Below are 17148 nucleotides of genomic sequence, written 5' to 3'. Positions count from 1 at the left end.
TTGCGACTCATGAGGGTGCTCAAAGCACAATTCATATACTCTATTTCATCATGTGCTCTATCAATTGCAGTTATATGTATACGAATACTGGTATGTTGAAAAACCATATAATATTACATTTTATATACCCATATTATTCTTTTAAATATTTAATTTATGTGCATAGATCGAACGACCTCAGTGATAAATGAATTGTTGTTGTTCCTTAAAGTCTCAAATTCAAGCACAAAAAATACCAAGAGTGAGCGTTTAATATCAAATGATTAATAAATATATTTAAACAAATATTATATTGTACTTACCCAAATTAATAAAAATATATATATAACAAATAGACTGAAGTTTAACCATTGAAAGGGACAAAAATATCATCTAATTATAGAGAACCAACTAGATAGGGATGTACAAATTCTGTTATATGAAATTTCGGATCACAAAAATAGCTATCCGAATCCGAAATCTTCACATACTTTACAAATCCAACGTCTAGTGGCACTAGACATCCAAAGAGATTAGATAAAAAAATCTGCATACATACGTACGTGAGTGTATCTATAAAAAATGCTCAATATATATACGTAAGCGAATAAATTTATAAAAAAATGTTAAATATATTATACATACATATGTCTTCCATCTCCCTGGCATACCGCAAACAGTATAATGTCTCCTGGACCAAGGCATGTTTACGTGCCATTTCAAACAAGGTGTGAACAAGTTCTTTTACTAATTACAATGGTGTAAAGCGTGATCCAACTATTCACTCACCCACAACAAAAAACCAAGAACACAACAACATGCATGCCAAATCCAAAAGCAAAAACACATGGAAATGCATGGTTTGTATGTACTCGGATCAATCGGAGGAGACTTCATGGGTAGCCTGTCCCGTCTTTTTCAGTTTTAGAGCCTTCTTCTGACTAGACTGGCGCTTCAGATAAGGTTTCACAAGCAGCAGGCGCGACATCACGAATGCCAGGAGTTCTTCATGATGGAAGAATGTGAAGTCCAAGTGTCCATACTCGAATTCATTGTATGATACGTCTACGCCAGCTTCCTTCATCAACCTATAGTGCTTTTTAACCATTGATGAACTGATTATCTGGTCCTTCCGTCCAGCTACCAAATCCACCGGAATATCAATAAGGGAATAATATTCACCCAAGTCTATTGGCTCCGGCGAGGCATACACCTCCATATTGACTGCTTTCCCAAAATCATACATTCTAAATTTTTTTCGTTCTTTTTATTTGTGAAAGGTGATGAATAACACGAAATGACAGGCCCGGCATGTCATTCATGTTATAATGAGGTAATCCCAGCACCGCAACCCAATTTGAGCTATCCCCACCAAAGCCATAACTCAATATAGTTTGAACCAGTCCCCCCACGGCAGGGTAGTTATGAAAGTCTCTGACCAGCTTGTTGAACAGCATTCGGAAAAATCTGGTAGGTATATATAAGGCAGGCACGAAAAGTGCCAGGATAGGAGCAAAAAGAAGACATGCATAATGTGCCATTGTAAAGAAAAAAACTAGTCTCGTCATGGAAACCTGCAGGTGAAAGCAAAATTAATCTTGAGAGCCTGTGAGGTTTCCCTTCTATCCGGCGTATTATAACATACATCAGCATAGCAGCTCCACCCATGCTATGTGAGATTGCACAGAGCTTGTATGGCTGCTCATCATTTATTTCTCCATCCGGTTGGCTAAGCTTCAATTCAGCGGTTTTAACTTCATGAATCTTATCCATCATAGCTGGAACATCCTCCATTCCATGCTCATTTATGGAGAATCGCCAATATCTGACCCAAAATAGCTTGCTTTAGTTACGAGGAAAAGATAGATAAATAATTCTTGGATAGATGAATCTGCTCCTACCTAGCTATCACATTAGTCACAGAAAACAGAAGAAATCATGTTGAAATATTTAATTCTTCAATTTCCAGTTAAAATGTCTGAGAAATAATAAACCAAATATACCGACAGTTGAATCATATATTTACTTACTGCCTTAAGGAGATATTTTTATCCACATGCTCTCTAGAGACTAAACCACGGAAGTTGCCAAGGAATACATCGTAGCCTGCAATTCAAGCAATAACATCATTCAACCACAATTTTAAACCAATGTACTATGAGTGACAAATAGTTTTAAGTATAAAATAAACCTTGATCAAATGCAGCAAAAGCTGGAGAACCAACAACGCCATTCAAAACCCAACTGACAGCGACATATTTTAGAAAAAAAGGGAAATGAGTTATAATTAGTAGGAGAAATAAATAGAAGGTTTCGACAATGATAATAATAATAACACAATCAAAGGGATTTGTTAATTGATGTCACATGCATGCTTTCAAGTCTTCAATGGATGTGATATCATATATTCCATATAAATGATGGTCCAATGATCCAATAATTAATTTAAAAATAACTGAGACAGGTAATAGATCCTCTTCCTCATCCCAAGAATAATGACTGAAATGATTCCTTCGATGAAAAAAAATAGTGGAACTATTCCAAAAGTCATCTTTTTCCCCTCTAAAAGGAAACCATTAGACCAAAAAAGTGGATATTAGATACACTGCCGTCTAAAATAACACCAAAGAAATACCGGTAAAAGAGTTAATGCATAACTCTCTTAAATTGCATGCGTGATGTGCAAAAGTCATAATTCATGGACATCTTTGTTTTCAAACTAGAGACATGAGCAATGTATGTAAACATGTAAGCTATTTTGCAATATACTTTGCAATGAGAATCACAAACATTCTTCTAGCATGGTTGAGGGGCATTTTCTTCCTTGCAGGAAAGGAAATCCCGTTTTGCATGCTCAAAGAGCAAGGTTTGAAGCTCCCCTTTCCCCCGAAGTTTTAGAAACAGTTCTTCATTCTTTGGATTTAACATCTCTTGTACTCTTGTCAATCTTGATAGAAGAGAATTAAGTAATAGTTCGTTTAGCTATTTAGAATTGCCCGTCCAGCTCAGTTGGTAGAGCGCAAGGCTCTTAACGTTGTGGTCGTGGGATCGAGTACCACGGTGGGCAATTCATAATTGCCGGAGGTCTTCCACGGAAGTTGCTCTCAACCTAGCGTTGGGGGCAGCCTACTACCTTACCTCCCCCTTACCCCATTACATATGGGAATAGGGTCAGCTAATTTAATTTAATTTATTTCGTTTAGCTATTTACATTTACTAGGGGCTAAGGCCAGATACTGTCAAACAAAGAGGTGGCCTTTAATTGAACTATCAGAAAAAAAGCTCACTCAATTAGAAATAAAATTATATTTGAGAACCCGATCCTCAAGATACACATAATGTTATCATAAAAAATACTGGTAAAAGTAGCCTTTAATTAAACTACCAGCACAAAAGTTCACTGAACTAGAAACATAACTATATTGAAGAACCCGATTTTTAAAATACAGATTATGTTCATCCAAATTACTAGTGACAGTGAAACAGTTTAATTATGTTAATCAAACATTAGGCATTATGGTTAAGTCGTTCCTGGTTGTCAGTTAAATACTCTTGGAAAACCATTGGAACAATATCAAATATAATACCAGTTACAGGACAAATATAACTGAAAAACCAAAACCCACAAATAACTTCCCTTGCAAAAGGGTCAAGCATGTAATAATTTAGTCCATAACCAGTAACCAACCAGCAAGGAAATCACAGGAATCATAAGCAGGCTGCAGGTTGTTACTTACCCCATAGATGAATCCATAATACCATGTTGTAAAATGACAGCCTTACGTGCATCACGTCTGCAATATCAGACTAGATGCATCAAAAAGCACAGCTTTCAACCAAAAGTGATAATCCGAAAAGAAAATGAATAATTATACCTTGCTATTATTTCTAAAAGGATGACATATCCATCATTAGTAATAACATGAATAGCTTCATATGGGTACCTAAAACAGGAACATGGGGTGAGAAACAGAAGCGCAATTACTGTGGTAAAAGAAAGGAAACAGAAATCGAAAATAACATCGCACTTACCCAAGCTCTGCTATGACATCCCGACATGTCCTCGCATCGGTGTTAAGAGCATGGTGAAGAATAAGATTCCTTTCTCTAGGAGATGGATCATTAGCTCCAAGAGTAGAGGTGGGAACTGAAGCATTCAAGGCATCATCATCAATATCCTTATCACCAGCAGTGGGAGATGAGAACCATTTTCCAAAGATCTTGAAAGTTGCAGACGGGGAGAACACACAATATGCAGCCTTGTGAAACATATAAAATATAGCTTCTATGAAAATCTCAATTGCTAGATGAAGATCTTGATACACATAGAATAACAATGAGTTAAGGTATAAATAAATAAATAAACCCAAAGAGGCAATAAAGACAGAAAAGCCATGGAGAAAGTAAGATGTAAGGGTATATAAACCTCAATGACTCCTCGTCTCCTGTCAATGGTGCGCTGGACAACATGGTCCTTCGAAGTGTGTCCTTTCTTAAAGGAAGGAAATGTCCTAAGACCCCGTAGCTGAAGGAGCCTTGGATTCTTGATTACTTAACAGAAGGAAAAGAAAAGATGGTATCCTCAGCAGAAACCTAACAGGTAATAAAATCCAAGAAAATATGTATGCCACCCAGTATGTCCAGTGCGAATCACGAAGGATGTGAGTGCTTGTTCTGTGGGTTCTTGACCCATGAGATGATGGTGTAAAGGGTATATTCCATCATCAGTCTCATCTTCTGCAGACGAGTAATCTGCACTTGAATTATCGTCCACAGAAAGCTCGTGGATGAACTGGTTGAATGAGGAAACACCACTATCATAAACAATAAAACCATAACGTCAACCACTAATTGGTATTACAATCAGTTAATATGGTAAAGAATATATTATAAAGTCACACTTATCACAAACTCAACAATTCATCTTCAGTGTGTGTCGATTGAGATTGAGCAATGATTTTAGATTTTAGAGCACATAACATAGGTTGTCAAGTAGCAACAAAATTACAATGGCTTTTTTTACAGACGATCAAGGAAACCGTGACATTGTCTTCTTAACTGTTTATTGTTTACTCAACAAAGAAAGCAGTGCAGAAATCCCCCTCCTATTTGTAGCTCCCCCCCTCTTTCTCTCTCTGTCGATGACACTTTCAAACAATAGAGAAGTAAGAAACCTGAGAAATTTCTTGTACTCCACTTCCTATTAAAACTATTGTGCTTCTGCAGTCATGCAACAAATTTGAATCATGATCAGACAAATAAAAGCTGCTATATGCAAATCCATAAAGCATATCCTTAACAGGATAGTTATAAATTTATGATTAAAACCATTCTATTAGGCTCTACAGTAGTACATTGGACCTATGATGTAAGAACACACTAGTGTCAGCAAGCAACGGTAGACTTCCCAGCAGAATATATTGACAATAAAAATCAGCAGAACCTGTTTGATATCTCCTATTTAATCTTTAGTGCTCCAATAAATACTTGACAGAAAGCAAAGACAAATCCAAAACTAAGAAGCAAGTATGAACTTAGATGATGATGTTAATGAATTAAACCACTCTGGCAAAAGGTTTTATTTAAGCTTACAAGTGGCTAATGCAAAATAGAAACATAGTCCATGATACTCGAGCAGTTTGTCTTTCACCAAAGAAAAAACGTACTTCTTCATACAGCGGGGAAATTGAGGTCCATGAAGAGTTGGCCTAAGCTCCCATCCTTGAGCACCATCAAGACTATTCCCCTTTCCGACAAGAATGGCCAATAAAAATGCTGACAATCCATTTATCAACCTTGCAATATTGTTCAAAGACTCGTACGTAAAAGTCTTCACTGACCTGCATAAAAAATAGAAACACATTGGCTATTCATTTTCCAACCTAATAAAAACACTTAGGCTCTATTTGGTGGGCATTTTTTTTTCATTTTTCTTTTTCAATAGAAAGGAGGAGTAAATAAATATACATATGAGCTAAAAACAAAGTGAAACTAGAAAAAAGCAAAAGACTCAATCAATCAGTGCTTTAGGAAATGAATAACAGTCACTACCTCTGCCTTAGGGTGGAGATAAACATACATTATAATTGAATGAAAAGTTCAGAACAAGCAAAGCAGATAAATTACCGAAACAATCACAGGAAGATGTACCATGCTTGCAATAACAATGCAATAAAAAAATAAGGTTGTTAAATCATAATTAGGCAATATCATTAACACGAAATTGGGAAGAACAAAATGCAGTTCAAAATATTAAATGACACCAAGCTGAAAACGGAGAAGCCTCAAGAAGGCACTAAAACAGAGCAAAAAGAAACAAAATAATGTCATTAATAACTCATCAAGCTAACGATGCTATCAACTTCTATTTTTATTATTCAACCAGCCCCAGTATCATCAGTCCATCACTAGTTCCTTGGAAAAATAAGAGATTCCGGATAGTAATAAACATTTCATTTTGTCGATAATTTAGACTAGTAAACTAGGTTCTTTTTCTTTGTCTTCTAAAAGAAATTAAGAAATTAAATATTTTCAGTAATTTTTTTTTTAATTTCAGAAAAATGGTTTCACAATGAGGTAATCAGGGTCAATTTGATATGAAGTAATCATATTGTTCCTTCTAATAATGATGATGAAATTCTAAATAAACGATACCCAGAAATTTGTATCAATGATTTTTCCCCTTTTCCTGAACTTGATTCAGCTAACAAATGCTCCCAAATACTTCTCTCTAAAAGTAATTCCAATAAAATCTTAACGACGGACCCTAAAATTTTCCGAACCAATAAAAAAGATCCAAAAGATATTAAGGAAGCGAAATGATCTTAGACATGCATGTACCGACATTCGTATAAATATACGGATATTCAAAAAAGAGAAAAACTCTCACTCTTTGCTAACAGCGAGAGCGTTGTCGACGAATCGCCGCATAATACTAGTCGTCCTTCCCTTTTTCCCAAAAAGAAAAATGATATTCTCGATTTCCAGAACTACAAAAGAGAGGGGATCGACTATGCGTAGAATTTCTGAATCGCCGAAACGAGGGTAGAGAGGAACGGGAGGATATAGGGATTGTCTTTTCTTTTCACAACGGCGAATCTTCGCGTAAAAAAATTAGGTCGGTTAATAATATCCAGCACCCCTGTTTTTTCAGTTTGTGGCGGTTTAAGGGTGGTTCCACGTGAAAGATGGTTATTTATTTGAAAAAAATGGTCTATATCTATATTTATTTAGATCAATAATCTATGTCGATGTTACGTGTTTGAGTTTGTTTGCTTCCTAAAAGTGAGTCTCGAATGGTCCGCTGAGCCGACTCAGATCATTTGTTGGATAATGGTCGGTCCAATCATTTTTTTTTGCTCAGGTTGCCGAGTTCACAACGTAGTTGGATTCGCTTCCAAGTCAAAATTATTTACTTTGTCGTGTATTACTTATAATTTTAATTATTTATGGTTAAATCTGAACATATATTTAGAGTTTTCAATACAATTAAAAACATGCTTAAATATATTTACTAACCACTTGAATTCAATCTTAATTGGTTGAAATTTAATGTATAAAAAATAAATTTTATCCGAGGATTGAATCAAAATACTTGTCATATTCATGATTTGATCAACTAAGTTGCAAAAATTTGATTACATACTCATTAAACCATGTTTTAAAATAGCCAGTATAATTAACTAAATATAATTTTGGAATGACAAATGTTTGAAACAGAAGCCGTGAAGTATATTGACGTTTGAAGATAAGGTCTGATGAGATTGTGATAAAATCATAAAACTGCCATCTCCTCACCATGAGGAATGAACGCAACACTGGTAACACAGTCGTGCTGCGTGGAGTAGAAGAGGGCGCTACTAAATTGTTTTTATAAAATATTATTACTGGCTTAAGATTTTTTTCACAATAAATATAAAAAAAAATATTTTTGGGTTTTTTAAGGACATACTAATCTAGTCACCAACATACAACAACATGCATCTATGACATTCAATACAACATGACTCATGCCAAATTCAAAAGGGAAACGGCTTTGTAATGAATTTGAGTTTAGGAGCTAGCCTGTCCTTTCTTCTTCAATTTCAGGGCCTTTTTCGGACTAGACTGGTGCTTCAGAGCAGGCTCTTCAAGCATCAGGCGAGACATCACGTATGCTAAGATGTCCTCTCGGTTCGACTTTGTGAAGTCCAAGTGCCCGTACTCAAGTTCCTTGTACGATACATCTACACCTGCATCCCTCATCGACTTATAGTGCCTTCTAACCATTGCTGCACTAATTATCTTATCATTCCGACCGGCAATCAAATCGATGGGAATATCAATAAGCGAATAATTTCCACCCAAGTCTATTGGTTCCGAAGATCCATACACCTTCATATTGGCTGATGTACTCCCATAATCATACATTACAAATTTCCCCTTCCATTTCATTTGTGCAAGGTGGTGAACCACACCTAACGAGAGCCCCGGCATGTCATCCATATTGTAATGAGGTAAGCCCATCACCCCAACCCAGTCTGAGCTATCTCCGCCAAGCATATAACTCAATACGGTTTGAATCAGTCCCCCAAGGGCAGGGTAGTTATGGAAGTCCCTCGCCAACTTGTTGAACAACATGCGGAAGAACCAGGTCGGTATATACAAGGCTGGCACAAAATATGCAATGATCCGACCCAAAGGAACAAGGAAATAATGCGCCACCGTAAGAATAAAAATTGTCTCCTGGTGGAAGCCTGCTGGTGAAAGTAAAATCATTCTTGAGAGCTTGTGAGGCTTTCGTTCAATCAGGCGCATAACGAGATACATCAGCATGACAGCTCCACCCAGACTATGAGCCATTGCACCAAGTTTGTACGGCTGTTCATCATTTGTTTCTTCATCAGGTTGAATAATCTTTAATTCAGCAGTTTTAATTTCATGAATCTTCTCTATCATGGCCGGAATATCTTTTGTACCATGCTCATTTACGGTGTACCACCAATATCTGAGTCAAAATAGTATGTTTTAGTCACAGTTGTTGCAAGAATGAATCTGCTCCAACCTAGTGATCACATTAGGTAAAGAAGGGGAGAAGTGATATATTTCATTCTTGAATTTCCAGTTTTAATGTATGAGAAACTATCAATCAAAGAAATTGACAGCGAAATCAGATATTCACTTACTTCCTCGAGGAGATTTTTTTATCCACGTGCTCCCTAGAGACCAGACCACGCAAATTCCCAAGGAAGACGTCGTAGCCTGTAATTAAAGGCATAACGTCATTACTCTGCACTTTTATACTACTAAAGCTATGAATGATGTAATCACTTTCAAGTATAATACAAACCTTGATCATATGCTGCAAATGCTGGAGAACCAACAATGCCCTCAGAAACCCAACTGCAAATCAGCATATGAAAACAACCAATTTACGTATTTTAGTACAGGTGAACGTGGATAAATTACAATTAATTGGAACAATAACTAATAGTGTTATGAGGATTTAATGATAATTAGAAGAACAATACTTAACACAATACAACGAGGAGAGATATCTTAAGTCATAGGCATCATATGCATATTTTTAAGTCATACAATAGATGAGATTTCTAGACAAATGCTGATCCAAGCCAATTCTACTTTAATTTAAGAATAGCTAAAAAGGTCTATATAAAATACACATTAGAGCAAGTTTTGGTATATATATGTTTCCAACATGGGTACACACTTTCTCTAAATAAATGTATATATTTTTTTGTGGATCATACACCATATCCATATTTGAATATGATAGAACAGGTGTTGAGCATGAGTGCTTCGAACATGAGGACTTCAGGTAAGATAAACAACAGGTGCATTGATCCTCACCTTGAGAAAGACACGCAAGTAAATAACATTATTTATCAAATAGCACCTACATTACAATAAAATGATTCATTCAATCCGTTAAACAGTAGTGCTATTAAAATATGAACCTCTTTTTCTAAAATGAAATCATTAGGACAAAAACTTGATGTGAGAATGGAATGCATTGTGCAGAAGACTTCATTCACGTAAACCACCATAATGCCTGCCCAAAAAGTGAGCAACCAGCAAAGAAATCACAACAGAGTGGCAGATAGACTGTAGATTGTTACATACCCCACAGATGAATCAAAAATACCATGCTGTAGATAGACAGCCTTCCGTGCATCACGTCTGCAATATCATATTAGAGGCATCAAGAATTGTTGCATTCACGCAAAAGTGAAAATATGAACAGATAACAAACAATTATACCTTGGTATTCTTTCTAAAAGAAGAATATAACCATCGGCAGTGATAACATGAATAGCTTCATAAGGGTACCTAAAAAAGGAAGATGTGGTAAGCAACCAACAGGAGATATGCAGAATTTCACGAGTAAAAGAAGGGGGAAAGGGAAAGAAAGAAAACAGAAATAAGACTGCACTTACCCAAGCTCTGTTATGATATCCTTACAAGTTCGAGCATCCGTGTTAAGAGCATGGTGGAGAGTGGGATTCCTTTCTGTAGGGGCCGGATCCTTATCCCCAACAGTATTAGGGGGAACTGAAGCATTCAAGACATCTTCATCAACATCCTTAACATCAGAGCTTGCAGATGTGAACCATTTCACAAAGATTCTGAAAGCCAAGGATGGGGAGAGCACAAAATGTGCAGTCTTGTGAATCATATCAAATATAGCTTCTATAAAAATCTCAATTGATAGATGAAGGTCCTGATTGTCATCACATCGCAGTAAGTAAAAGTTATAAAAAAAATAATGGAAAAAAGTAAGGCAATGCAAAACAGGAAATAGTGATGAAGTAAGATGTAAGTCCTTGAAAAAACCTCAACAACTCCACGCCTCCTGTCAATGCTACGTTTGACAACATGGTCCTTGGAGTTGTGCGCTTTCATAAAGGAGTGAAAATTTCTAGCACGCGGGCTTTCTGAATCCGAAGAAGCCCTTGATCCCCAAATATTTAACAAACGAAAAAGAAGAAATGGCATCCACAGAAAAATCCTGACAGGTAAAAGAATCAACGAAAATATGTATGCCATCCAGTCTGTCCAATGACAAGAATGATTGATAGCAAAACTTGTTCGCGAGGTTCTTGACCCATAAGATGATGGTGACGCAGGGTTTGTTTCATCAAGATCATTTTCTTCAGAGGAATAATCTATACTTGAAGTATCAGAGTCCACAGAAAGCTCATGGATTAACTGGTTGAAAGACGAAACACCACTGTGGTCAACAAGAAAAGCCAAATGTCAACCACCAATCAGTACTGGAATTACCTAATATGGTAAAGAAGCTGGTACAGGGTGATAATGGCTTATCATAAATTCAATAATTTAGCCCCCTGCATTTTGTTTGTGCAGGACTGCGAAAAGTGTAGGTGCAAATTCCAGATTTTAGATAATAGAACTAGAAAATTAAGCAAGAGAGAACTAACGAATTTAAGAAACTTCTGATGACACCACTTATTGTTTAAGCCATTGTGATTCTGCAGTTATGCAAAAATCTATCTTCACAACCAGCAAAATCAGAGGTGTAGTAGGCAATTTTCATAAGCAATAACATCTAGTAATATTCTTCAAAGAACAACCACACCTTTACATTAAAACAAATCTTATTTGGATGAACTCCAAGTATAGATTGTAAATGAACATGAAGAATAAAAATATCCCATTTAGAATGTAAGAAGCTAATTAGGTTTGGCTCTCCAAAATTGTGTGAACAAAGATAAGGCCAAAGCAAAGAAGCAAACTACTTACTTAAATGATATTTTTAACTATTTTAATCACTCTGGTGAAGGTATTCTACTTAAGCACATAAACGGCCATACAAAACAAAAGCATACTCCATAAACCTTTTGAGACTAATTTCTTCTCTCATCAAAACTGTATAAAAAAAAGCCACGTACTTTTCCATCCAGTGTGGAAACCGAGGTCCATGGAAAGTTGGCCTAAGCTCCCATCCTTGAACGCCTTCAAGAATATTTGCCTTTCCAAGTACAATGGCCAAAAAAAGTGAGGACACTCCATTTATCAACCGAACAGTGTTGTTCAAAAACTCATACATAAAAGTCTTCATCAACCTGCATTAAGGATAAAAACAAATCGGTTACCCCAAATAAAAATACTTGGGCTTCTTCGGTTGAACCTTTTGTTTTATGTTTACATTACTCATTTTACTCATGTTGTCGAAATAAAATTGAAATTTAATTAGCACTTATTTTAACAAAAACATATAAGAAAAAGGGAATTAATCAACGTGTTTCATAAAATCAATGAGGTAAAGTAGGATTTCTAGAAAAATCTGTAGCCTTAAGTTGCGGCATGCAATCGATTCATATGACTCAAAATGCAGAGAATTGTAAACACGTACGACTCCCGGCTAAGCTTCCGCAATTCATTTATATCAATGAAGTTCTAAATCAGAGCAAAAAGAAACAAACAGAGCAAATTATTTAGGCTTCTAAACTGGGTTCATTTTCTTTGTCTTCTTAAACAAGTTAGGAAAGTAAACCGTCTCTGTAAATTATTTTTGCTTATGAAAAAAAGGTTTCCACAACAAGAAAACTGTGGTCAAACTAAGAGAGCAATTACGTAGTTTCAGTTTCCATTCAGATTTCGACACTAGAAAGACGAAATCGTCATAGTAATTCCAGAATGGTTCCATTTGATAAAATTCTCAAATAAGTAATACCCAGAAAATCCTACTAATTACTTTTGCTTTCTGCTTTATTTAACTCGACTCGGCTAATAAAAGCTCCCAACTATTGATCCTAAAAAAATGCTGATAAAATCTTAAAGCTGATCCCAAAGAAATCCGGAAAAAATCCATAAGCAAGCGAAATGATTGTATAACAAAAGAAAGCTGGATGCAGAAAACTGATCCGAAAACTGCGTATACGAGTGCACGTATGGATATAGGGATAGAGAGAACGAAGATACTCACTCTTTTGAAATTGCGAGGGCCACGTCAACGAGTCTCCGCATTATAATTCTCTAATTTTTGCTTTTCCGGTTTTCGATCTCTCGATTTCCACGACTAAAAAAATCGTAAAAACAAAACCGAAATTCAATACAATTTTGGGCGAAACGGAGACGCAGAAAGAGGGGGAGGTGGGGTGGAAATCAAGAGATCATTGAAATAAAATCAGATGGTTTGGGATTGCTTTTCGCAACCAACGATTCTTTCCGTACGAAATGATCTAGTTAGACAGAATCCTAGCGCCAATAGTCTTCGTTAAATACACGTGGAGGACTGTTATTGAGTGACGTATGAGGACCGGAATTAAATGATGGGTAAATTACATTATTACTAACTAAACTTTACTCTCTCTCCTATTTCATTCATTGTACTTTAAAAAAATTTAACTTTAAACAGCGAAATTTTTTTTCACTCAACTGTTAATAATTAAAAAATTTATTTTCATTCTTTCTTCTTCCTCCTCCCCCTTTTTCTCTCTAATTTTCTCCTCAACTTGTACAAAATTAGATTCCGATCACCGTGCGACAATCGTTCTAACCACCAAGGGCCCCTTTCGTCGGAGGTTAATGACTCTCAAAGTTTTCATCAACACATCTCACTATTTTAAATGCAAATTTGACATTCTTTTAACTAAAAAAACACCCCAACTGACTCAAAACCTTAAATTCTAAATATTAACCTCCACCTTTTCCTCACCATGGCAACACCTTCACAGTAATATCTTCAAGTTTTTTCTTGATTCTGATGATTGCTCATTCACAAGTAAGTCCCAAAACAATTTTCGTGTTTGGATTTCGAATCCATCGATAATAAGTCTGAAAATTCCTTAGGAACCTTGATTTCAACCATAACTTCGGTGGTTTTTAACCATTCCCAATACCATTACCTTTTGCTTTTATCATATATTCTTTGTTTTTGTTGCTCTGCATATCAAATTTGAGGTTTTTTTTCTTTATCTTGTTGTCTTTTATCTTTGTCGTAGGATAAGGATGGATGGAGTTGTAATTTTGGATTTAGAATTTGGGCCTTTGAAAGAGGGAAGAAATATGTTAGTGATGATTTGAGATTTGATGTTTGGATTTAGGGTTGAAGGTTTAAGATTAAAGTTTGATAATAGATTTTAATAATTTTATTTTTTTATTCATTAAAATTATAAATCTGAAATTTTATTATTAAAATAAGTCATGTAAAAACCTTGTTAATGTCGATTGAAAAAAAATTCAAATGGGTAAAATTTAGTGAATAAATTAAAAAATTTAAAAGTACAATGATTAAAATAAGAGGGGATAAATAACACTAAGTAATTACCCTGAAATGATTATGAAAACTGTCGGTTCAATGCATCCGTGAGGTGAAATGAATCGGGGCGTTGATAGGAATGAGCTTGACGGCTAAGATACAGGATGGGATATTTTATTGGATAACTTTTGGCCAAAAATGCGGACGTGGAAATACGACCAACGCATGTAACACATTTAATACTCAAGTCAATTATCAACATCTATAAATATATATTTTATATACAATATTTTGTTTCATTCATGTAGTGGTAGAATAAATTTTAGTGACTATTTTAAAAAGTAAATGGAAATTAAAAATTTTAGCTTTTTATTGAGATAATTTTTAGTTTAAAGCTTCGTTTTAAGTAAAATAATCCAGTTGGTTATTTAATAAATACTCATCAATATTTTGGTTTTTATAATTAAAAGGGTTCAAAACTCATAAATCATTTTTAATTATTATATAATAAATTTAAATGATAAGCTAACCTTAAAAGACAATCTTGGGATGAAATTATTATCTTATATATATTTTTTTAATTTTTAAACTAAAAGAACATAAATTTTTTAAAAATTGTTTCAAGTACTACCAAATTAAATCTTAACGCATATTATGATTTAAATATATAATAAATATTAAATTAATTTTGAGATAAATGTATTAGTTTATTTTTATATAAATAAATGAAAAGTCTTAAAGGAAAATTATTGAATATAATAATTTGTATTTTTTATGGGATAAATTTGAAAGTTAGCGCTACCTCGTTTGTAACGTGCATATTGAAACTTAGATTTAATAGAAGAAAGCAGGTAGCGGGAAGGCGGGTTAATATATTGTTAATATATGGTGTTATCGGATATATTAAAATATATTTAATAAATTCGGTTTAGTGCTACCGGAAATGTTGAGTAATAATAATATAGTAGGTCTAAGTCATGAAGAAATATTAAAAATTTTGGCAACCGGCAAACTTAACTTGTCGGTTTGTGTCGATCCAAATTAAAAATATATCGATCTATATCAATATAACAGGTAAAAATATCGATAAAACCGGTCACAAAAAGACAATACCGGTAAATCCTTACCGGATATATTGAACGTGTCAATACTTTAATATAAGGATCGATACTTTGTGAATTTAAAAGATAAGCAGTTTTAAAGCCTATAAAGTGTCGATACTTTATAAAAATGTATCGATCCACAACGATATAACATGTAAAAATATGATAAAATTGGTAAAGAGCTACCAGATATATTTAAAGTGTCGTTACTTTAATATAAGTATCGACACTTTGTGAATTTAAAAGAGAAGTAGTTTTAGCGCCTATAAAGTGTCGATACTTTATAAAAATGTATCGATCCACAACGATATAACTGGTAAAAATATGATAAAATCGGTATCAAAATGATAAAACCGGTAAAGCGCTATCAGATATATTGAAAGTGTCGATACTTTCAAAGAAATAGGTAATTATCCTATCGAAAGTATCGACACCTGAACTAAAAGTATCGACACTTTGGTAGTTGTATCGATTAAATATAAATAACATATCCGATGAAAATATAAAGGTCATAGCTAAATATCCTCTGAAAATAGATAGAACGGACGAGTTTTTGAAATCGAAGCGTAATTGTTGCTGCATTTCAGAAGGCGTTTCTAAAGCGAAGTTTGTTTGTTTGTTGTTGCAGTCGAATCGAAAAGTATGTTGTCGAAACCCTAGTTTTTTATTATTATAGTAATCGCAAATAGAATTTTTATGTGTTGTTTGGGGTTTTGGAGTAAAGAAGCATTTGGGGTCGATTACAGGTAGAAAGTGATATTCAAGGTAAAATATAAATGTCGATACTTTTATTAAATATTATAGGTAGAAAATGATATTATAAGTTGTATAAATGTGCCGACACATTTTGTAGTGGCCATTCAAATTCTTTTGAAGAAAATCGTTTTACCACAAGAGTAGTTATTTATATTTGTATATTGAATAAATTGTATGTAATAAGTATTTAATTTGATTTGCGTAAACTGATATATGAAGGAAAAATATAGTCAATGGGTGGAAAAATTGTTGGTGGCGCAGATGACTTTGAAATTGAGGCCGAGACTCGAAAACAACCAAAGGGTGGATATATGTACTTCTAGTAAGTATCCATGTCTTTTTGTTATTATTGTTGAAATGGTAATTGGATTAAAGTATTTAAGAACTTTAAATTGATTACAAAATTTAAATGTTGACAGTATGGCAGAATGCAAAAGGATGAAGGAAGATGGCACACAGAGCGGTTCGGTATGTAAAATGAAATTGACATTGAGTATTATTTAGTGTTAATGTATTGATTAAGAAACGTTTATGCTTAATATTAGGGGACAAAAGATGTGAGGTCCAAATGGAATTCGATGAGTGATGCTGAAAAGAAACCTTACATCACATAGTTAAGGAATGATAGTAAAGAATACAAAGAACAGAGGAAATCACATGAAAATAAGGTATTCATTAAACTTGTAAATACGTTGATACAAAATATATAAGAACTATAACATTGTATATTGTTAAAAAATGTAGGAAGTGTCGACAAGGTGCAATATTAAAAGGGTGAATTCATTAATTAAACACCTTAAGGAGAATGGTCAGTTGAATGTGCTGGGAGAAATAGGTTTTGGATCGTTTGTAGGAGTAAGGGATCAATCTATTCGGAGAGAATTGTGTCGATCCTTGATGGCGCAATTTGATGTCAAACAATGTATTGCTAAGTTTGGTGATTTTTCATTTCCTCTCGGGATCCCATGTGCTGCAGCCGTATTAGGGTAGAAAATGAAGGCAAAAGTGTTGTAGAAGTTTGTAAGAGTAAGGAATGATAGTAAAGAATACAAAGAACGGAGGAAAGCACATGAAAATAAGGTATTC

At 34.5% G+C, this 17148-nt stretch overlaps 1 protein-coding gene and 1 pseudogene across 1 annotated transcript; both read right to left on the bottom strand.

Moving 5' to 3' along the window:
* Positions 1 to 678: 678 nt before the first annotated feature.
* LOC120203127 lies at positions 679 to 6975 on the bottom strand (annotated as a pseudogene).
* An 891-nt stretch (positions 6976 to 7866) lies between these two features.
* On the bottom strand, positions 7867 to 13113 carry LOC120203126 (lipase 1-like). Its single transcript, XM_039203478.1, has 9 exons — positions 12929 to 13113; positions 11892 to 12065; positions 10813 to 11209; positions 10416 to 10699; positions 10240 to 10308; positions 10102 to 10158; positions 9308 to 9360; positions 9144 to 9219; positions 7867 to 8965 (listed from the first exon to the last, which is right to left on the bottom strand). The coding sequence occupies exons 1-9, from the start codon at positions 12967 to 12969 to the stop codon at positions 8032 to 8034; spliced, it is 2085 nt and encodes a 694-aa protein (XP_039059409.1). The 5' UTR covers positions 12970 to 13113; the 3' UTR covers positions 7867 to 8031.
* Between the last annotated feature and the right edge of the window lie 4035 nt (positions 13114 to 17148).

The sequence above is a fragment of the Hibiscus syriacus genome, unplaced genomic scaffold (assembly GCF_006381635.1).
Source record: "Hibiscus syriacus cultivar Baekdansim isolate YM2019G1 unplaced genomic scaffold, ASM638163v2 tig00009024_pilon, whole genome shotgun sequence".
NCBI classification, from domain to species: Eukaryota; Viridiplantae; Streptophyta; class Magnoliopsida; order Malvales; family Malvaceae; genus Hibiscus; species Hibiscus syriacus.
The sequence above is the reverse complement of the archived record's forward strand: the minus strand, read 5'-3'. Positions and strand labels throughout refer to the sequence as shown.